At 44.2% G+C, this 22,599-nt stretch overlaps 1 protein-coding gene across 4 annotated transcripts in view; it reads left to right on the top strand.

Moving 5' to 3' along the window:
• The window catches only part of SYTL4 (synaptotagmin like 4), a 69,850-nt gene extending 50,833 nt beyond the window's left edge, over nt 1–19,017 (top strand). For all 4 annotated transcript variants that reach the window (XM_021079898.2, XM_085006850.1, XM_085006849.1 and 1 more), the window contains 12 exons: nt 1,586–1,687; nt 2,476–2,551; nt 2,873–2,963; nt 3,074–3,177; nt 4,204–4,296; nt 5,873–6,051; nt 6,349–6,451; nt 6,971–7,132; nt 11,999–12,107; nt 14,157–14,256; nt 15,013–15,221; nt 17,373–19,017. In XM_021079898.2, the coding sequence (XP_020935557.1) occupies nt 1,586–1,687; nt 2,476–2,551; nt 2,873–2,963; nt 3,074–3,177; nt 4,204–4,296; nt 5,873–6,051; nt 6,349–6,451; nt 6,971–7,132; nt 11,999–12,107; nt 14,157–14,256; nt 15,013–15,221; nt 17,373–17,521 (1,477 nt within the window). In that variant the 3' untranslated portion in view covers nt 17,522–19,017. The remainder of the gene's footprint in view (nt 1–1,585; nt 1,688–2,475; nt 2,552–2,872; nt 2,964–3,073; nt 3,178–4,203; nt 4,297–5,872; nt 6,052–6,348; nt 6,452–6,970; nt 7,133–11,998; nt 12,108–14,156; nt 14,257–15,012; nt 15,222–17,372) is intronic.
• The last annotated feature ends 3,582 nt before the right edge of the window (nt 19,018–22,599 follow it).

Here is a 22,599-nt window from a genome sequence, read left to right as displayed (position 1 = left end):
GGTATTTGAGTAAGAGATAAATTTGGGAATTGTTAGTTTATAAAGCATATTTGTTTATTTTTAATTAATTTTTTGCTTTTTAGGGCCACACCACGGCACATGGACGCTCCCAGGCTAGGGGTCAAATCAGAGCTACAGCTGCTGGCCTATGCCATAGCCATAGCAACATGGGATCCGGGCCACATCTGTGACGTACACCATGGCTCATGGCAATGCTGGATCCTTAACCCACTGAGCAAGGCTGAGGATCAAACCCAAGTTCTCATGGATACTAGTATTTGTTTCCACTGTGCCGCAACAGGAACTCCCTATGTAGCATATTCAAAGCCATGAGACTAGATGAGATCATTTAAGGATAATTCTAATTAGTAAAGAGAAGCATTCCAAGGAATAACTGTGGTCCTAATCCAAAGATTAGAAGTCTTAGAGATGAGGAGAGACCAGCAAATGAGATTGAAAAGGAGCAGCCAGTGAGGTCAGAGGACCAGGAGAGTGTGGTAGCCTGGCAGCCAAGTGAATTTTCTTGAGATACTTGAGGAAGAATGATTTTTTTCCTCTTATTCTCACAGATTCTTGAGGTAAGTGTCCAGGAATAGTGATCTTCCCTTTAGAGATGAGAACTGCTGTTTTTAACACCCAGGTTCATCCTTCATTAAGCAGAAAAAGAATTCTGGCATTGTGAATAATATCTTAAAAGCATACTCTCTCTATATATGTATATGTATACTTTAAGCCCCACTGAGGGCATTTAGTTAAGAATTCAGTCAACACGCAATTGAGTGCCTGCTCTATGCTAATTTCTCTTCTAGGCATTGGGAATGCAGCAGTGAACAAAATATGTGGTCATTGATTTCCCAGATCTTACTTAGTCTAATCAAGGAGAAAGACTTTAAACAAATGATTTGTTTAAATTATTGAACAAATTAAATAATTTGTATAAAAGACATAAATAATTATGCATATGATGACTGCTACCAAGACATCAGGGTGCTTTAGGAGCCTATAGGAAGGTTAGAAATCTAGACTTGTGGTGGTGGCATGGCCAGAGAGATCTGGAAGAATGGACGAGAAAGACCAGAAGAGGGAGTAGATTTAGCCAGATGAAGAAAAATGGCCATTGTGTAAAGATCATCCCAGGCAGAGAAAAGAGGGAAAAGGAAGAGGTTTGGCATATTCAGGGAACCAAAAGAGCTACATCATTGTGTAACGTAAAGTATAAGGAGAAGTGGAGGATGACTGAGGAGTTGAACAAGGGTCAAATCATAAGGATCGTCTTGCCATGCTACGGAGTTTGAACTCATTCCCAAGAGCGATGGAGAACTGCTGAGCAGTTTTCAAAGTATATTCAAGAGTTCTCTTGTGGCACAGCAGGTAAAGTATCCAATGTTGTCTCTGCAGTGGCTCTGGTCACAGCTGTGGCACAAGTTTGACCCCTGGCCCCAGAACTTCCACATGCCATATATATATATATTCAGCTCTTAGAAAGATCATTTAAGCTACCATTGTGAAAGAGCTGGAAGGAAGCCTGGATTTCTGGCAGGAGAACCCACTTCCTTTATGGGCTGCCTCTTGGTTTTTCTTCTAGTGTGCCATTTGATGTGCCCAAGCTGAAAAGTGGAAAGAGCGCACTGGAGGCTGAGAGTGAGAGTCTGGATAGCTACACAGCTGACTCGGATAGCATGTCCAGGTGAGATGCCCCCAGTCTCTGCCCCTCCACTCAGCCGAGCTGCTTCCACCCCCTAACACACACACACATACACATGCACTTCAGCATGTGGAAGTTCTGGAGCCAGGGATTGAACCCACACCGTGGGTGTCACAACAGTGACAATGCTGGATTCTTAATCTGCTGTGCCACATGGGAACTCCAAAATTTTCGTAGTTTTTTTGTTTGTTTTGCTTTTTGTTTTTGTTTTTTGTTTTGGCTGTGCCCACAGCATGTGCAAGTTCCTGGGCCAGGGATTGAACCCTCGCCACAGTGATAACCTGGGCTGCTGCAGTGACAATCCTGGATCCTTAACCTGCTGTGCCACAGGCCACAAGAGAAATCCTTGACCTACCATTTCTCTAGCACCAGGGTGTGGGGATCTGCTGCCTTCAGTGTTCTTGGTTCTGTCCTCAGCAAGGTGAATGAAGTATTTTCTTCAACGTTGCCAACAAGTTTTCCAGTAGCACTTTTGCTCTTGGCTCTGAGCACAGAGTTCTGGAACTTGCTAACTTCCACAGCCTGCTTCACCTTGGAGGAGTCTTCCTGGACCAGCAGCAGCATGGGGTGTGAGTGTGTTTGTGTTTGCGCAAAGTTGCTTATCTGATGGTCTGCATTCCTTCAGTGTAAATGAGATGTGAGGTTTACCTTCTGGATTTGGTTACTGTAGTGACCTCAAGCCAGTGTCTCTCCTTCCATAGAGCTTGGGTCACTAGATCGAAGGGGAAGGGGAGGAGGTGATTTTATTATAGCTTCTATGTCTGCCTCAGGAGAGACTCTTTGGATAAATCTGGCCTTTTTCCAGAATGGAAGAAGATGTCTGCCCCCAAATTTCAAGTAGAAATGGTAAGTTTTAGTTGGTTGGTTGATATGTGTCTTGTGTCTCTCTGTTGCTGTTTCTTTCTTCTTCTTTTCTCAAGAAGAATTTAAATCAAGAATTCAAGTAAACAAATTTTAGGTCCAGTTCCCTTGGGAGCATTTGCTAAGGTTTTGGTTGAAACGTGAGAATAATAGGTTTTGTATTACTTCCTAGGAATAAATTAAATTCCTAAGATTAATCTTTAAGATTTGTCATAGTTTAGTGAAAATCTGAGCCTTCTTCCTTACTCCCACCCTCCCACCTACTCAACTGTCATTTTCCATTTCCTTGCCCTTATCCCTTCCTAGGAAACGCAACCTGGGGGTCAAAATGTGGTGTCTATCGATGAGGGTGAAATGATATTCAAGAAGAACACCAGAAAAATCCTCAGGCCTTCAGGTAGCCGGTTGCCCTTCATGGCCTTGAGATTGAAGTTCTTGAGTACTTGTTGGGTTATTGGTGTGGAGAAGAGTAGGTTTCTTTGATTTGGTTTTTGGTTTTCCACTCAGAATACACTAAATCTGTGATCGATCTTCGCCCAGAAGATGTGGGGCATGAAAGTGGCTCCTTAGGAGACAGAAGCAAATCTGTCCCAGGCCTCAGTGTGGATATGGTAAGTACCCTGGTATTTCATTTGCTTGCTATATGAAATTTTATATACCAGAGTTCCTGTCCTGGCTCAGTGGAAACAAATCTGACTAGTAACTATGAGGTTGCAGGTTTGATCCTGGCCTTGCTCAGTGGGCTAAGGATCCAGCGTTGCCATGAGCTATGATGTAGGCCTCAGCTGCAGCTTGGATCCTGCATTGCTGTGGCTGTGGCACAAGCCAGCAACTGCAGCTCCAATTCGACCCCCTAGCCTGGGAACCTCCATATGTCGTGGGTACAGCCCTAGAAAGCAAAGAAAAAAAAAAAGAAAGAAATTTTATATACCTAAAGTTGACTTTCCTACCTGATGCTCTAAATTCATGTGTTTAATTCTTTAGGAAAAGGTAACATGAATCTTGATTTCCCGAAATTTCTAAAGTAAATCTGGTTGTTGAATTACTTAAAGAAACAGACTGTCTCTTTCATTTTCTACACATTGCTTGATATACAATTAGGGGCTCAAATAAATACTTATTTTTAATAAAATGTAGAGATGGTTGGGTTGGGGAAGCCTCATGAGAAAGATATTATTTTGAAATTTGAGAAGGATGGTTGGAATATAGTTTAGAAGCATGAAATGGGGAAACATAAGAATAAGTATGTATATGGGCACATGACACCTTAGGGCTTAGCAGCAATTAAGGCCCCTACTCAAGGAAGGAGATTAGTCTTTGAACTTTTTCTTTTTCTTTTTTTGTCTTTTTAGGGCCACACCTGCAGCATATGGAGGTTCCCAGGCTAGGGTTCGAATCGGAGCTATAGCCGCTGGCCTACGCCACCACCAGAGCCACAGCAATGCGGGATTCCAGCCGCATCTGTGATCTACACCATAGCTCATGGCAATGCCAGGTCCTTGACCCACTAAGTGAGGCCAGGGATCAAATCTGCATCCTCCTGGATACTCATCAGATTCATTTCCACTGAATCACAATGGGAATTCCTGAACTTTTTCTTATTTTTATTAACTCTGAATCTATATTCATTGTTTCAGGAAGAGGAAGAGGAAGAAGAAGACATTGACCACCTGGTAAAGTTGCATCGTCAGAAGCTAGCCAGAAGCAGCATGCGAAGTGGCTCCTCCATGGTAAGTTGTAGTAGTTCTGTGGCTATAGACATGTTGGGGTACTGGGAAGGAAGGAAGGACCTCCCTAGTGCAGAGTCAGGATCTGGGGAAATTCTAGTCACTCTTTCCAAGTAAATACAATGCATTTGTTTGTTCTTTTCCTCAATTTGGACAGTAGTTGCTTAGTATGCAGTGAGGTGACTTTCTCAGATTCTGCCCTGGAGATTCTTATATCAGGTAGTTAGGGCTAGGGAGGTTCATCATAGCTTTGTCAACAGTAACCCATAACTTCTCCCCTAAAAAGGTCCCAGGCCAGGAAGTGAGCAAGTTCATATTTCTTCATCAGGGCATGCTCCAAATATTGTATTTAAGGGCAGTAACTGCCATGAGAAGGGCCTTGGCAAGGGTTAATTGGCATAAGGATATGATTAAGAAATAGCAGTACCAATCAGAATCATGAAGTTAAAGGCACATTTTAAGAATCAGAGCCTAGGAGGAGTTCCCATTGTGGCTCAGCAGGTTAAGGACCTGATGTTATCTCTGTGAGGATGTGGGTTTGATCCCTGGCCTCACTCTGTGGGTTAAGGATCCGGAGTTGCAGAGGTGGCTAGGATCCAGTGTTGCTATGGCTATGGCGTAGATCTCAGCTACAGTTCTATTTTTATTTTATTTTATTTTTTTTTGTCTTTTTGCTATTTCTTTGGGCCGCTCCCGCGGCATATGGAGGTTCCCAGGCTAGGGGTCGAATTGGAGCTGTAGCCACTGGCCTACGCCAGAGCCACAGCAACGTGGGATCTGAGCCGTGTCTGCAACCTACACCACAGGTCATGGGAACGCCGGATCCTTAACCCACTGAGCAAGGGCAGGGACCGAACCTGCAACCTCATGGTTCCTAGTTGGATTCATTAACCACTGCGCCACGACGGGAACTCCTCAGCTACAGTTCTGATTTGACCCCTGGCCCAGGAACTGCCATAGGCTGCAGGTGTGGCCATAATAAGAAAACAATTTTTTAAAAAATAATCAGGGACTAGTTTCTGTCTAAAGTATGAAGATTAATGTTTAGGGGAAACAGGATGTTCCTGGAAGAGAATGGTGGGCTTGCAGAGTGGATTATTACTGAGATCCCCCCGCCAGTTCTGATACAGGCACTTTCCTTTATACGTCTTGAGAGGAATAAGGTGGATAAAAGAAACCCACAGATAATGAAGTCCCCTTGTTTTAATTAGTAACTGACTCCTTCTAGCTAACATTGTAGCATATATAACATATACCAAAATTGGACTCAGCTGCACCTTACCTTTCTTCCTTGCACACCTTCTGGGGCAGTTGAAAATTAACAATAAAATGTGTAGGAAGAGGGCAAGAAGAGCAGCTTGGAGTCTAGGGGAGCCGTGAGCTGATAGATGACCCTAAGCAGTTGGGAGTGTGCACTGTCTTTTATATTCTGGGTACGAGATGGTTGGTGGTACTGGCTTATTTATTGAAGGGGCTTTTGTTTTGTTCTGTGACTGGGGGCTTTTTCCTGAGAGAAAATATGAGCAGTGTGGCGGGGGAGCATACCTTCGCCAGATGTTTGTGGGTGCTTTCTCCTCAGAGTACCATTGGCAGCATGATGAGCATCTACAGCGAAGCTGGTGATTTCGGGAACATCTTTGTGACGGGCAAGGTTACCTTTTCACTGAAGTATGAGCAGCAAACACAGACTCTGGTTATTCATGTGAAAGAGTGCCAGCAGCTGGCCTATGCCGACGAAGCCAAGAAGCATTCGAACCCGTGAGTGCTTCTGGACCCGATGTGGTGCTCGGAGATGATGGCTCAGACCCCGGCATCTCTCTGGGCACCCTGGAACCGAGGCCGTCACTTCCTGGGAGGACAGGGAGGTGGGATTGAGGATGGTTAAAGGAGATGTGGGAAGGGGACCAGAATTGTGAAGATGCAATAATGACATGTCTGAGAGGGCCTGATGTGACATTTTCATTTTGTCATGGTGTATGTATATGGAGAGCAGGGAAGTGAAGAGTGAGCTTCTGAAAAGACAGGAAATTACTTGATGTTTTCCTTGGTTTTTAGCTATGTGAAGACTTACCTTCTGCCTGACAAATCCCGCCAAGGCAAAAGAAAAACCAGCATCAAGCGGGACACCGTTAACCCGCTCTATGATGAGATCCTCACAGTAAGTATCTAGAGCCCAAGAGTAGAACTTGTTCTGTCTTGTGTGCTGAGCTGTAGCTATGTCTCTGTTACCTAGCTGGTCCACGTAGTTTTCCATGGCTGTGTCTGTGTATGAGGATATCCTATAGGCATCTCTTCATGTTCCAGCCTCCTAGAGAAGAGACAAAAGTGGACCTAGCTTTCTTGGATTGCTGTGCTGTTGAGCTCCACGTGGCCACAAATTCATTCTGAAAACCTGAAAAGCCAGTTGGGGTCAGGAGTCTCCCAGGCAGTTCTTTTTGAATATTCTGGTGTTCTCTTGCCCACTCAAGGAAAAAATGAATATTCTAGACCCTTCCACAGAATGTGGTAGGTTTTTTGTGAAATAGGGTAAGTGGAAGCTCTGAGTGAGGAACCTCAAAGTGCTTAAGGACTAAAGTAATTTGATATTCACTTTGGGTCTGGTTGCTCAGATTTTGGAGTAGTCTTTTCATGAGGAATTACCATGAACTAATCATGTTGGGCTTCTTTCCTTTCACAGTATGAGATCCCAGAATCTGTCCTGTCCCAAAGGACTTTGAAGTTCTCGGTTTGGCATCATGGTCGTTTTGGCAGAAACACTTTCCTTGGAGAGGCAGAGGTCCAGATGGATTCCTGGATGCTTGATAAGAAACTGGATCATTGCCTCCCTTTACATGGCAAGGTAGTCTACTTTAACAACTCCTTGCAGAGTTTGAATCTGAGGTAGAATTGTCTGCACTGATTTCTGCTGGGACATGTTGGTAGTCTTGAAATGTAGCCTTGTGTGGAGTTCTAGCACACTCTGCTGGGGGTTCTGAGTTTAACAGTCATTTCAGATGCACTGGAATGGCAAGTGTGAGTAATCTCCGCGTAGGCCAGGCAAAGGACAAAGTCATGGTTTTCCTTTGAAGTCTTTCATATGCATGCCAGGCTTTGCCTCCTAATCTTCCAGAGTTTGAGCATGCCATAACATCCTAACTTATGCCTCTTCTGCAAGCTAACCTTTTGGTTATCCTAATCTGCACTCCTTTTCCAAGCTATCCTTTTCACTAAAGAGGTGGGAAGTAAAGCAATTCATGGAATTCCAATGGCCATAATCTTGGTCACATAAGCCAGGAACAATTTTACTTTGGAATTGGCATCTCAGGTGAGAGTGTAGCAATGTGCATAATAGTGCCTGGGAACTGAGTGCAGACCTGGATTTGAATCCTGATTCTGGGATTTGCCAGCTAGGTAAGTCACCTAACTTTTGGGAACCTTATTTCTTCATCTGTAAAATAATAGATGAAGAATAGAGATAATAATATTCCTCTTCCGCAGGATCATATACAAAGTACTAATCAGTGCCTGGCACATAAAGGACATTTAGTAGGTTACTGTCATTCTGGTTAAGATGAAATTGCTAAAACAGAGTTTGGAGTTTCTGTTGTGGCTCAGTGGGTTCAGAGCCCGACTAGTATCCATGAGGATGCAGGTTCAATCACCTGGCCTCTCTCAGTGGGTTAAGGACCCAGCATTGCCACAAGCTGTTGTGTACATCACAGACACCCTTGGATCCTGCGTTGCTGTGGCTGTGGCATAGGCTGGCAGCTGCAGCTCTGATTGGATCCCTAGCCCAGGAACTTCCATATGCCATGGGTACAGCCCTAAAAGGACAAAAAGTAAAAAAATAAGGCAGAGTTTTGACACCTTAATTATCAAAACTGTTCCCTGGCAGGGTTTTTCTATAAAACTTTTTTACACTAGCATTTTCAATACTAAAAACAATACATGGTCATAGAATACCTTTGGAAAATAGACAAGGAACTAGGAGTAGTGGCTGCCTCTAGAAAGAGAAACTGAGGTGGGAGGGTCATTTAGTTATGTGTATGCCCTTTTATAACATTTTATAATGTTTGAACTTTTTACCATGTCTACATATATTGCTTATTAAGAACATTAAGAAGACACACATGGCTCAAAATTAAAATAACAGGAGTTCTCTGGTGGCTCAGTGGGTTAAGGACCAGCATTGTTACTGCATGGCTCAAGTTGCTGTGGCCAGGTTTGATCCCTGGCCCAAAAACTTCCACATGTTGCAGGCATGGCCAAAAAAAATTTTTTTTTGAAATAATGTAGAAGTATATAAAAAGAAAAGCAGATTCAATTCCCTAGAAATAACCATGACTTGGATATCTTCATAGAAGTTTTGTATTAAACAGCACAGATAGACCCACATGAATTTATATTTTTTCTTTTTTACACAAATGGACTCATGTAAACCTCATTGTGTATATAGATCTTGATTTTTTTTCTGTCTTCTTTAGGGCCTCACCTGTGGCATATGGAGGTTCCCAGGCTAGGGGTCGAAAAGGAGCTGTAGCCACTGGCCTATGCCACAGCCACAGCAGTGCCAGATTGGAGCTGCGTCTGCAACCTACACCACAGCTCACAGCAATGTCAGATCCTTAACCCACTGAGCGAGGCCAGGGACCGAACCTGCAACCTCATGGTTCCTAGTTGGATTCATTAACCACTGAGCCACTATAGGAACTCCTTGATTTTTTTATTTAACAATTTGTTATTTACCATGGACATTTTTTCTAGGCCATCATTTAATAGATTTATCTCATTTTAATTGCTGGAGAGTATTCTTCATGTGCCTGTATTAGAATTGATTTACAGTCCCCCCACGGATGGCATGAAAATTGTTTACCTCTTTTTTTTTTCTTTCTGCTATCAAAGCTCTGCGGTAATAATATATCTTGGCTTTCATTTGTGAATGTAACTGTAGGAGAAATTTTTGGTGGTGAAATTGCTGAGTCAAAGGACATGTACATCTAGTGTTTTGATAGCTACTGCCCTCCAAAAATACTGACATTAAAGATGTCCCTTTAAGTACTAATAAAAACGGGAAAGCAGTTATTACCAAACTATAGTACATTATTGGAAATTTAGAGTTTCTTAAGCATTTGGCATGTAAGTTATTCTCTCAGGGGCCTATAGTTGATAAAATTGTATTGAAAATATCACTGTAAAACATCATGTAAACTGCCAGTAAAAAATGCCTTACATCACAAGAAAAAGATGCACTAGAATGGAGCTGTGTGTTCATTGCAATTATTTTGAGCCAGGATGAAAATCTGCTACTGAAACAAATACTCCAATTTCCAGCTAAGGCTAAACTCCAACAATTTTTAAGAGTCCACTGAAGTTCACATCTGGAGCCTAATAAATTGTGTAGACATTTTATAAACAACAAAAAGACCACTCCAGTATTACATGTCTACTTTAACTAAAAGCATTCTACATTTGTTGACTCAGAGTTTTCTTTTTTTTCTGCCATAGTGATCTGTTTGCTCCCATTCAGTTTTCTTTTCTTGGCCTCCATCTCCACAATTTTTTCATATCTCTCCCATATACTACACTTCTATGTATTCTGGGTATGTGGTGCCTTTTTCCAAACCAGTGGGGATTATGTCTTCCTGACATACTATGTTCAGAACTGAGGCCCTAGGTTAGAGGAGCCCCAGTGAACACAGGCCAGTGAAAGAGTACCTGTGATCAGCAAGAGCACCAACTTATGCTCTGGGTACCAAAGCATAAGGAGCAAGTCACACAGGGCCGATACAGTGAAGAGTGCTGCTGCCCAAGGCCACTTGCTACTCATCCCAGACACCCACTCATTCATGCTTGTAGTCACTCAGGAAGTATTTGTGAAGCACCTACTATGTGCCAGGTACTTTGCTAAGTGTCAGGCATATTAGGATGAACAACAACAACAAAAAGGCTTGATTCCTGTCCTCCTGGCATTTGGATCCTGGTGGTAGAGACAGTCATTAATCAGAAGTAACATAAACTGGATTTCCCTGGTGGTGCAGTGGATTAGGATCCAGCGTTGTCACTGCAGCAGCTCGAGTTGCTACTGTGGCACGGGTTTGGTCCCTGGCCCAGACAATTTCACGTGCTGTGGGTGCAGCCGGAAAAAAAAAAAAAGGACTTTTTATGTCTGAAAATCATAAAAGTGATACATGCTATTCTAATTAAAAACACACTTTAGGAGTTCCCTTCATGGCTCAGCGGTTAACAAACCTGACTAGGATCTGTGAGGATGTGGGTTCGATCCTGGGCCTCGTTCAATGGGTTAAGGATCTGGCATTGCTGTGAGCTGTGGTGTACCTCACAGACTCCGCTCTGATCTGGCGTGGCTGTGGCTGTGGCTCACAGCTGTAGCTCTGATTCGACCCCTAGCCTGGGAATGCCGTATGCCGCAGATGTGGCCCTAAAAAGCAAAAAAAAAAAAAAACAAAAAAAAACAAAAAAAAAACCTTTAGATATACACAGAGTAAAAAGCAAAGGTCCTTTTTCATTTCTCCATTCTACTTCCCACCTTAGGAGACACAAGTGTTAAGTTTGTCTGTATCCTTCTGGGTTTTTCTATATAATGTCATATAGTGGTTAAAAGCTTGGAGTCTGGAACCAGTCTGTCTGAATTTGAATCCTGGCTCTGTCAATTGCTGTGTGACCTTGGCACGTTACTCAACTTTTCTGTTCCATAATCTGTAAAATGGGGATAGTAGTACTCATGGGGACTATCTTTAAGATTAAACAAAATGGGAGTTCCCGTCGTGGCGCAGTGGTTAACGAATCCGACTAGGAACCATGAGGTTGCGGGTTCGGTCCCTGCCCTTGCTCAGTGGGTTCACGATCCGGCGTTGTCATGAGCTGTGGTGTAGGTTGCAGACGCGGCTCGGATCCTGCGTTGCTGTGGCTCTGGTGTAGGCCGGTGGCTACAGCTCCAATTCAACCCCTAGCCTGGGAACCTCCATATGCCGCGGGAGCGGCCCAAGAAATAGCAACAACAACAACAACAAAAAGACAAAAAAAAAAAAAAAAAAGATTAAACAAAATGATATACTTAAAGTATTGACGACATTACTTGGCACACAGTTCTATATGAAATAATATTGATAATAATTGTTATTTATACACATATATATTCACATGTGCAGATATGAATATATTAATATGAGTGGGATACTTTTTATGCATCTTGCTTTGTTGACTTAACAGTACATCTTGGATATCTTTCCATGTCAGCAAATAGAGGTTCACTGCATCCTTTTTGATGATTGCATGCCACATGCTATATGAGGATATTATAATCACTCATTTAACCTTTCCTGCATTGACTGACATTTCAGTTGTTCCCACTTTGCAGCTATTACTAACAATGTTGGTAGTAAGATTCTTCATCATAATGTCAGTCCCCTGTGAGTTTGTATGGACAGCCTTACTGGAAGACCTTTGAGGGTATTTGGGATCTAGTAACTATATCCCCTAAATAGCGAAATAGTGGGCATTGCGGAAGACTCTTTGTTAGTTCTTCTGCAGCTCCTTTTGAAGAAACTGCCTTAGAATCTGTGGCTGCCATGGCCTAGTGATCCTGGCAGATATTCATAAGGAGGAGGGTGCTTTTATGCTATGAAGCTGTTTTGGGGAGTAGTTTTAGAATCTCCTCAGCAAGAGGTCTCAACAAGTCTTGACCTGTTGGATTTCTGTGTTTCAGATCAGTGCTGAGGCCTCAACTGGCTTGCCATCACACAAAGGCGAGTTGGTGGTTTCATTGAAATACATCCCAGCCTCCAAGCTCCCTGTTGGAAGTGACCGGAAAAAGAGTGAGTTTTCTTTGGGGCCCTGGATTTAGTTCTTAGTTTTCTGGACAAGATCTGTGTGATGTGGTGGTGGCTAGCGACTAGCGCTGTGGGAGAGACCGGATTGCAAAGTGCACTAGATCATCTTCTAGGGAAGATTTCTTTACTCAGTAAGACATTTCTGTTTTTCAACCAGAAGGGAAGGCCTTAAAGTTGGAATACTTTTTTTTTGTTTTGCTTTTTATTTTGTTTTTACTTTTTAAAATTTTATGGCTGCACCTGTGGCATATGAAAGTTCCCGGGCCAGGGACTGAGTCCGAGCCACAGCTCCAACCTACACTGCAGCCATAGCAATGCTGGATCCTTTAACCCACTGTGCCAGGTCGGGGATAGAACCCATACCTCTGCAGCAACCTTAGACACTGCAGTCGGATTCTTAACCCACTGTGCCATGGTGGGAACTCGTTGTTGTTGTTGTTGTTGTTGTTGTTTTGAGGCCATTAACTCGGTCTTGGTCCAGCTCTGGCAAGCTACTAAGAGGTCAGAACAGAACAGAAATTTTGGGACTGAGACGGGGTGGTTGGAAGGGGTGGTATATAAGTATAAGGGGCAGGAAGTGGAAGGCTGAGGAAGAGTAAATCTACACACCAGGCACGGTGCTAGTGACTGTGGATATGGAGGTGAATAAGACATGATATTTTCCGCCCCTTGGAAAGAAAGACAATCATATGCTAAGATGGCAGTGATGAATTCTGTCTGGTTACATTTGGAAGAGTTAAAGAGGAAGTAATAATGATACTGGACTTAAGACTTTACCAGGCAGAAAAGAGGATGGGGTGAGGAGAGCATTTCTGGAAGAGGAGATAGTGTGGGAGAAGGTTTGAAAAAGGCCTGGTAAATGTGGGGTTATATGTGAGTGTGAGGCAGTGAACTTCTTAGTTGAGTGGGGCTGGAGTTATGGTATGCAGATGTGGGGGTGGTGCTACAATTATTGATGAGCCTGGAGCCTGGCTGAACAGGGCCATGAATATAATGGTAAGGAGTTGAACTTGATGCACTGACCACGGGGTGCCAAAGTTCTTAAAAAGTTACCTGCAGCAAGGTCTGATCTAGAGGATTTGGGGAAATCAATGAGGTCCCTAAGAAGGGTGTGCAGAATGACTAGAGAAGAGAGACAGGATAGAATCATAGGGAACATTTTAAAGAATGAAGAAGGGAAGAGAAGCCAGGGCAGTAGAGGGTTATCATGGGAGAACAATGCAGGAGAGAGCTTGAGGAAGGGAGTGGGGGTTGTCAACAGAATTGAAATACCACTGGGATGTCAGCCCAATGAAAAGACACAGCTCATTGGCATTAGTTGGCATTTTCAGTGGATTAGTGGAAGCAGAAGCCAGATTTCAGTAGAAACTAGGCTGAGTGAATGGGGCAAAGGAGTAGAGGCAATGAGTGAGGACTTTTTTTTCCAGGATAACTGATGGTGATAGAGAGGAGAGCCATGGAAGAGAGCTTGAAATGGAGATAAGGTTGAAGGGAGATTTTCTTTTAAAAGGACTTTTTTAAAAGAGGAAGTGAGATTCACATATGTTTAGACTGAGGAGATGGGATCAGTAGAGAATGAGATATTAAAAATGGGAAGTGGGGATTGAAATCATTGAAATCATGATAAGTCTTGTTGACATGGGGATGGGATCCAGGATACAAGAGGAGGAGTTCCCCTTTCCAATCATTCAACAAATATTGGGCAACTTTCTCTATGCCTCAATATTCTCATGGATAAAATGAGGACAATAAGTGTATATCTCATAGGATTGTTTTGAGGAACAAATGCTTTATGTAGAATTTGGCATGTAGCCAGCTTTCAATAAGCCTTTATTGCTATTGTTATTATGAATTGAGTACCTATTGCTCACTGTCAGGCACTGTGCTAGGTTCTGAGAATCGAAGGCAGATGTGGTTCAATTATCATGGAGTTTGCTGTCTTCAGGGGCAAGGAGAGGAACTACTATGTAGATGAAGCTCAAAAGAAATCTGGGGGTATTGGGGCTCACTTGCTATGGCTGACATCCCTTCCAGGTAAAGTTGGGGAAGGTGGCGAGCTCCAGGTGTGGATCAAAGAAGCCAAGAACCTGATGGCTGCCAAATCAGGAGGGACGTCAGACAGCTTTGTGAAGGGGTGAGTCCCTGGACCAGCACCAAACTAACCAGTTTCAGGACCAGAGAGCTAAGAGAGGAACCCAATTTAACTTTCCTCTGTGGATATTATCCCCGTGTGTCCTGCCACCTCTAGCAGCCAACTTTGTTCCTGAAATTAGGTAATGGCCCAACCCCCACTACCACGTTTGCAACTGGTCTGAGCTCAGTTTGGACTGGGCTGTAGGGGTCATTTCCAGACAGGAGAGGAGACAGTTAGGTCTGACTTTCCCTTTATTACAGACTTACACTCTTAATTGATCCTGAATAAAAATCTGTGTCCCTGACTGGCAAGACCTGGGGATTCAGGACTTTGTTCCCCACAATATTTAAGCAGTGCCAGCTTTCCCCAAGTGACAGCTCACCCCACTGACTTAAGTTCTCTAGCACATCATGTTTAGCTATGCCTACGGTTATTTCTGTTGGTTTTATTAAAGGAGACGTCACCCAATGGAAACGGAATCGAGTATTTTAAACCCATTTTTGGTGGCGTATAGACAATAGCTCCCTAACAATATTGTATTAATTTTCTCTTCAGGTTAAAGGAAGTGAATCAGGTGAATGATCTAGTGGAGGTACTAGGAACTCTGCTTCAGCAGATTCAAAGGAGGGAGTGTGTGTCCTCGGATCTGAGCATTGACTCAGCTTCCTAGGCTAGGTCTAGGGTAGGGGAGAAGGGAATTTAGATAGATATCACCCGCTTCGAATAGGCTGTTGATTCCTCCCCGCCCTCTACCAGATACCTCCTTCCTATGAGGAACAAGGCCAGTAAGCGTAAGACTCCCGTGATGAAGAAGACCCTGAATCCCCACTACAACCATACATTTGTCTACAATGGTGTGAGGCTGGAAGATCTCCAACACATGTGCCTGGAACTGACTGTGTGGGACCGGGAGCCCCTGGCCAGCAATGACTTCCTGGGAGGGGTCAGGCTGGGTGTTGGCACTGGTGAGAGCCTCTCCCCCGACCCTCACTCTCCTCAAAGCTTCCTGGGTAGTTCACTCTGAATAGACCCATCCCCCTCCCTACACAGCTCCACTGCCTCAAGAGTTGTCTTCTTTCCTTACAGTTAACGTTCAACCTGTATTTACTGAGTTCAACCAGTATTTGCTGTACAGGGCTAGGGGGAGGCTGAGGTCATGCACTGTCATGTGTACAGATAAACAGGACCCTGACTGCCAGGAACTCCATCATCATCCCACCAAAAACATCTAAAAACCTACCTGGAGCTGTACCTCTGACTTCTGCCTTCTATCCTGTGACAGTGAAAGAAAGGTCCTAGCAAAGGTTATGCTCTTTCTAAGCCTTCTGGATCACACCATCACCTTCTCAATGACCTCGCTTCTGGAATCTCCTCTCTCTCCTGTCTGATCAGTTTCATTCTCTGCCTCCCTCCTGGAGGTGAAAGCAGATATGCTCTGGTATTTCCCATTTTAAGACATAGAAACAAACCTTCCCTTGACCCTGTGCCCCACTTCTGATTTCTTAAGAAGAGTTGTCTCCATGTTCTCACCTCTTCTTTAGTCTTCAGTCCAGTCTTCAGTCTGTGATCTAGCTTCTGTCCCACCATGCCACTGAGCAATGCCAAAATTTTGTTTTCCTCTTCCTAGAATTTTCAGGCCATTCAACTTCACTGATCACTCCCTTTTTCTTGAAATGCTTAGCTTCAACTGACACCACATTTTTCTTTGTGGCATCTTTATTATTCACCCGAACTCTAAATATTGGTGCTTCTCAAGGCTTTTTTTTTTTTTTTTTGGCTGCACCCATGGCATGTAGAAGTTCCCAGGCCAAGAATCCAACCCATGCCACAGCTGTGACCTGCGCCACAGCAGTAACAGTGCCAGATCCTTAACCACTAGGCAACCAGGGAACTCCAAGACTTAGTCTTAAACCTTTTTTTCTCTCTCTATAGTCTCTGCATTCCTGTGGCTGGAAATATTGCTTGTATATTAATAATTCACATAAAGCATTTAACACAAATCATCTAGAATGATGTGCTTACAAATGTAAGCCAGTTCATGTCAGTCTCTTGCTTAAAACCCTTCAGGGTCGCCTCCTGTACTTAGAAGATAATCCAAATTTCTCATCATGCCCACAGGCCCCTGTGTAATCTGGACCCTTTGTTACCTGATCCATCCTGTAACATTCTCTTGCTTGCTCACTGTGCTTCAAACACCATGATTGCTTTCTGGTCTTCAAATGTATCAAGCTTCTCCACAATTAGTGTTCCCTCTGCCTGGAATGGCTGGCTCCTTCTCATTCCTTAGCTTTTGACTCAAAAGTCTCCTTTGCAGAGGGACCCTCAGACCAGTTCATCTAAGGGAGGCCGTGATCTAGGCACTACAAATCATCCTGGTTATTTGCTTCATGACACTTACCTCACTATCTGAAATACTCCTGTGGATTTACTTTTTTTTTTTTTTCCTGTGGATTTACTTTTGTATTTTCTGTCTTCTCTATTCAAATGTGAGCTGCCTTCAGGGAGGACTTTTTCTGCTTTGTTCACCACTGTATTTCCATCTCCTGGAAGGGTACTTCGAACACAGTAGGCACTCAGTAAATGTGTGTTGAATGAAATGAACATGTAAGAGAATAGAAATGAGGCCACATATGATCCCATATTGTCTAAACTTCAAGCCTGGATTCTACAGCTAGAAAAAAAGTCATTCAGCTCCCTTCCTTCCTTCCCTCCCTCCTCTCCTCCCTCCCCTCCTCCCCTTCTCCTTTCCCTCTCCTCCCCCTCCCCTCCTTTCCCTTCCCCCTTTCTCTTCTCTCCTCACTTCCCCCTCCCCTCCCCTCCCCTTCCCTTCCCTCTCTTTCCCTTACATTATAAGTCAAAATGGCAGTAACAGAAGAGCTGTAGCTGTAACAGCCTCAGAATAAGGGGTCTTGAACTACCATGTGCTATTTAGAGACCCACTTTATCAACTCGAAGTCTCTTGATAGAGTCTCAGGAGCACAGAAATGGCCATGCAGAGTCAACAGGGAGCATCCCCAAAGTGCTCTCCCCATCAGTCCATCTTTGTAGCAACCCATCTTTTCCATTTGGCTGAGGAGTGGGATCCCTGTTGAGCTTCCTCTGGTGTTTCTCCTCAGGAATCAGTAATGGGGAAGTGGTGGACTGGATGGACTCCACTGGGGAAGAAGTGAGCCTGTGGCAGAAGATGCGACAGTACCCAGGGTCTTGGGCGGAAGGGACTCTACAGCTCCGTGCCTCAATGGCCAAGCAGAAGCTGGGCTTGTGAGCCCCTGTCCTTCACTGCAGGCCCAGCCCTGTCCAGGGCAAGTCAGAGGAAGCGAAGAAACCAAGGCAAAGACTTCTAATTTAATGTGTGTGTGTATGTTATGTATGTGTGTGTATAAACGTGTATTTCGACAACTCTCATTATGCTAGAGTGATGTAGACTTCTTCCCCTTTTTAAAGCAGGCTCAAGAATAAGGGTCTCTTCAAAATTTTTTTATTTGTGCATAAACTAGTATATATTTTCAGAGTCCATTTTTCTTTTTATGATTTTCAATTAACTTATCTTTTAGAACACCTTTTTATCACCTGTCTTGCTGTCCTTGTTCCTCCTTCCTCAGGGAGCCCTGGCTGCCTTTGGCACTTGTACTGGTCTGTATTTCAAGGTGTGCCTGGTCTGAGGCCAAGGCTCCAGGAAGCAGGGATGGGCTACTAAAGACAGAAGAAGGTGGAAGAGAGGTGAGTAGGTCCTTTCTTTTCTCTCCAGTTTATGCCTTTAACTCCACTTCTACCTTGACACATTCCTGGAAGTCGGCTTTTAACTCCTTGTTCATAGCAGTTTCCACCTTGCTTGAGTCTAATGGTTTTCCTGGAAATGCTAAGAAAATGTCTAGGTTGCTTCCAATTCTGGACACCTTCATTAGACTCTTGGGGGACCCTTACAAGGGAGCCACTTTAGAAAAGCACTTTAAGTAGATAATGGCCTTTGGATGGGGTCACCGGCATGCCCGGTGAGTGCTTCTCAGTGGTCCCTGAGGACCAATGACTGAGTGTCTCCCAGCCTGTGTTGAATTCCTTGCATTTTAAATTGATACAGCAGTTATTAGAGAGCTTCTAACTTCTCTAATGAAAGGTATCTTCACATGTATCACACCTTTCTTAGCTCCTGTGTCTACCTTGTGTTACCACACAGAATATCATCAATAATATGGTCTGTATGCTATTGTGTAGGCACGTATGGTCTAAAACCAGTCCAGGGATTCTCCAGGTTGAGAACATGTCCCAAACAACATGTTCAGAGCATCTCCCAGTTTTTCTGACTCCCTTCTTGAAGTGATTTCAGTTCCCATTTTTTCTATTGTTTCCTGAACTTGACCTCGATATAACCTGGGTGTGATAGGTTGAAACTTTGCTAAGAAGGGTCTAGCAAGCTAAGGTTCATTTTCTGAAACTCACTGTTGCAAACTGACCTTTTTAGTCTCACAATTGTATCTACACAAAGTCATTTGTGAAAGGAGCCTGTACTAGAGAAGAAATCCCTTTCAGTGGAGTCGGCTGCTAGCGGACTCTCCTGTATGTAAGCCTATACCGGATTGAAGCCTGCGGTTTCTGTTGTACGTTTGAAGTGAATGGAAGAGTGTTTTTTGAAAGGTTTATCTCGTGTGGATTGATACTGAAATGGAAGGCATAACTTGGGATCATGAACTGTCACCTGCTCCTCCTTTGTTCTCCACCCCATGAAATGTATGTGTGTTTCAATAAAGCTTTCTCCCTTGTCAAGCGTTTGCATCGGTTAGTTCTATTGATGCTTTTGTCTCTGATGTCCTGACTTACTCTTGTTGCTTTTCACATGGCTTTAAGGATAGAAACCAAAGTGACAAATGCCGTTCCCTAACCATCCTGTGCTGGCTTGAAGACAGTTTCTTGTCCCTACATCGCTACCTGATAGCTGAGTTCTGATCCATTGACCTTTGTGTTTGGTATCTAGGAAGAGAATCAGTGCCTATCTTAAAAGTGCCACCACTTTTCTTTCTTTATCTAAAGTACCAAGGTGATCACCCCTTTACCTTTGTGGCCCCTCCCCCCACCTCTGCAGCTGCAGGAAGGAGAGAAGAGTGCACGGGGAGAGAAGATATCCTGTGCCATTTCTTTCTGGATCCTTCTCTTTCTCTAGAAGGTACGGCCTTTTCCTTCACTCCTACTCCCACCATTTAATTTTCTTTCTTTCTTTTTTTTAAGGGCCTCACCTATGGCATATGGTGGTTCCAGGCTAGGGGTCAAATCAGAGCTGTAGCCACTGGCCTATGCCATGGCCACGGCAATACCAGATCCGAGCCATGTCTGTGACCTACACCACAGCTCATGGCAATGCCAGATCCTTAAACCACTGAGAGAGGACAGGGATCGAACCCACAACCTCATGGTTACTAGTAGGGTTCGTTAACCACTGAGCCATGACGGGAACTCACCCACCATTTAATTTTGAGACATAAATAATCCAGATGCCAAATAACTTATCTCAGAAATAAGGCTCTGGGTTTCTAGGTAGAGCTCAGGTGATTCTTGACTTCTTGTACAAAAGGACATTAATACATATTGAATTCTTTTTGCGTACAAAGCTTTCTCCTAGGCATATATTATTTCCTTAATTTCTCTAAGCATGTTATGAAGTAGGAAACCCTCCATTTTTACAGGTAAAGAAAGTCAAACTCACTATCTTGCAACAGAGTTGGGACTTGAATCGAGGTCTGACTCTACTGGACCATGCTGACTCTTGTGAGGATATGTGTGTTATGTGCCAAGAGTCAAAGGAAGCGTTGACTCCTTTCTTCTAAAATAACTCAGAGTTTCTGTTGTGGCTCAGCGGGTTAAGAATCCAACAAGTATCCATGAGGATGCAGATTCGATCCCTGGCCTTGCTCAGCAGGTTAAGAAGCCAACTAGTATCCATGAGGATGCAGGTCCGATCCCTGTTCTTGCTCAGTGGGTTAAGGATCCATCGTTGCCGTGAGCTGTGGTGTAGGTTGCAGACACAGCTCAGATCCCATGCTCCTGTGGCTGTGGTGTAGGCTGGCAGCTCTAGCTCCGACTAGACCCCTACCCTGGGAACCTCCATATGCTGCGGGTGTGGCCTGCAAAAGCAAAAAAAAAAAAACAAAAAACAAAAAAAACCCTCAAATAAGTTTAGTTTACTTTATGGGGTAGGACTATCAGAATGCTTTGGATGTCAGCTGATTGAATAGCTTGTGTGTGCCTGCTCCCTGGAGGGGGGGGGGGGGGAGGAAGGGAAGAGGAGAAACCCAGGAACAAAGGCGGTGCAGGGTCCAGTGAGGTTAGCCCCTTTGGGTATGGCTGTTGGCCTGATTCCACTGCTGTCTCCTTCCACTATTTTAGGAGTTGGGGTTTCTTAAATTGTAATCCAAAGGAGGTAACAGTAAAGCTTGACCTAAAGGAAGCAAGATTGATTTGCCTTAACTACGCAGTTAGATGAAACAAAAGCTTCTTAATTTTTTGGAGCTAGAGGAGCATTTATATGCAAGAGTCAGACCCAGGTGGGAATTCTGCTTGGGGGACAGTGGGCCTTCTCATGTTATCACTCTGGGACTTGGACCCGCTGAAGGGTTAGTGATAAAGACAAGGAAGGGCATTCATTTTGCCTGATGTGCAGTCTTTGACTTTGGAGCCACAGACCCTGTCTGACCGAAGATTTCCCACATTAACTCATTGTATTTTGCCTTCTGCCCATAACTTGCTTCCTGTCTTTCAGAGCTCCTATATTTCCCTAGAGGGAAGGGGGAGAAGGGGACTTTTTGCTCCAAGTTTGATCATTTCCTCCATGTTCCATTTCACCCAGAAACTGCCTGACTTTTAATTTTGCATTTTAAAAATGAGATGTCCGTTAACCACCCAGTGAAAACAGCCTCTGTTACTCATGACTCCTCCCCGACTGCCCACCGCCCACCACCATTGGTCCTGGGCTCCTGATTTCTGTCCCATCACTGTGCTTGAGAGTGAATTTTCTTGGGTTGAGAGCTTTTCTTTTCCCTCTTACCTCTTGGGCACACTCTGAGTATTCAGTCTGAGTGAGATTATAAAGATGAACCCTCTCTCCTTGCTTGGAGCTGTCAGCTGTTTTTAAATGAAAAGTAGAGAGGCAGCATAGCATCATATTTAAGGACACTGACTCTGGAGCCAGGCTGTTGGGGTTTCAATCCCAACTCTGCCACTTCGGAGCTGTGTGATATTAGGCAAGTTCTCTAACCTCCCTGTGCTTCCATCCCCATGTCTGTGCCATGGTGCTCATAACAAGAGACCTACTTTATACAGTTCTTGTGAAGATTTCAGTTAAAAGTGTTTAGAAGAGCCCTTGGCACATAGTGAGTGTGCGAGCATTTTAGCTCTTCCTTTCCACCTAACCTGCTTCCTTCTGCCCTCTAATTTCCTACCGATGACCCCCTGGGTAAAGTTGAAGGTCAGTGGTTGCTGAGTCTGAACCATGACACTAGGTTCCACGAGTGTAGAAAAGCAGGTTCCCAGCAGCAGGGGGAAGAATGCTTTTCTTTCTTTTTTTTCTTCTTGCTTTTTAGGGCTGCACCAGTGGCATATGGAGGTTCCCAGGCTAGGGGTCTAATCGGAGCTGTAGCTGCTGGCTTATGCCACAGCCACAGCAGCACAGGATCTGAGCCATATCTGCGACCTACACCACAGCCCATAGCAATGCCGGATCCTTAACCCACTGAGCAAGGCCAGGAGTCGAACCTGCATCCTCATGGGTGCTAGGCAGATTTGTTAGCTACTGAGCCACAGTGGGAATGCCAAGAATGCTTTTCTTTCAAACACCAGCACATGCTCAGGTGTGGCCGATGCCAGAGCAGGGGTCTGAGTGTGGTTCTGCTTCACGAGAGCCCAAAGAACCCACAATTTACTTGCAGGCCTGGCTCTGAAGGCTTGCCTTTGTGCTGCCATAGCTTCCACCTGCTCTGTGCTCATTTCTTCCAAGTGGGTGTAAGTTGCTACATGAGGCTGGGTCTGTCTTTTTGCCTTTTTCATGGGTTTAGTTTGTGGTTGGTGGTTTTGAGGTTTCCTAGATCACGAGCTGGGGGCTCCTCTGAGGAAAGGGCAGCATTGGCTCCCTTCTTGCTGTGGGAACTGGAGGCTCAGTAATAAGACACTGTTACCCAAGAGCTAGCTCTGGCCAGATTTTTCTTCCCAAGCTCCCTCCCACTGCAGCATTTTGCTAACTCTTAGGTGAAGCAATTATTAACAGAACATGTTAATACCCTAAAAGGGGGACACAAAAGTTCAAGAGTGTTTTGTCGCTCCTCCCACTTCCAGTCACACAGTTAACCCCTAAGGAAGATC

Source organism: Sus scrofa, chromosome X (assembly GCF_054392235.1).
Source record: "Sus scrofa isolate SSC_HxYL_T2T_F1_AM1 chromosome X, Sscrofa_HxYL_maternal_Yorkshire_Landrace_v2.0, whole genome shotgun sequence".
NCBI classification, from domain to species: Eukaryota; Metazoa; Chordata; class Mammalia; order Artiodactyla; family Suidae; genus Sus; species Sus scrofa.
This window is presented reverse-complemented; position numbering and strand designations above follow the sequence as displayed.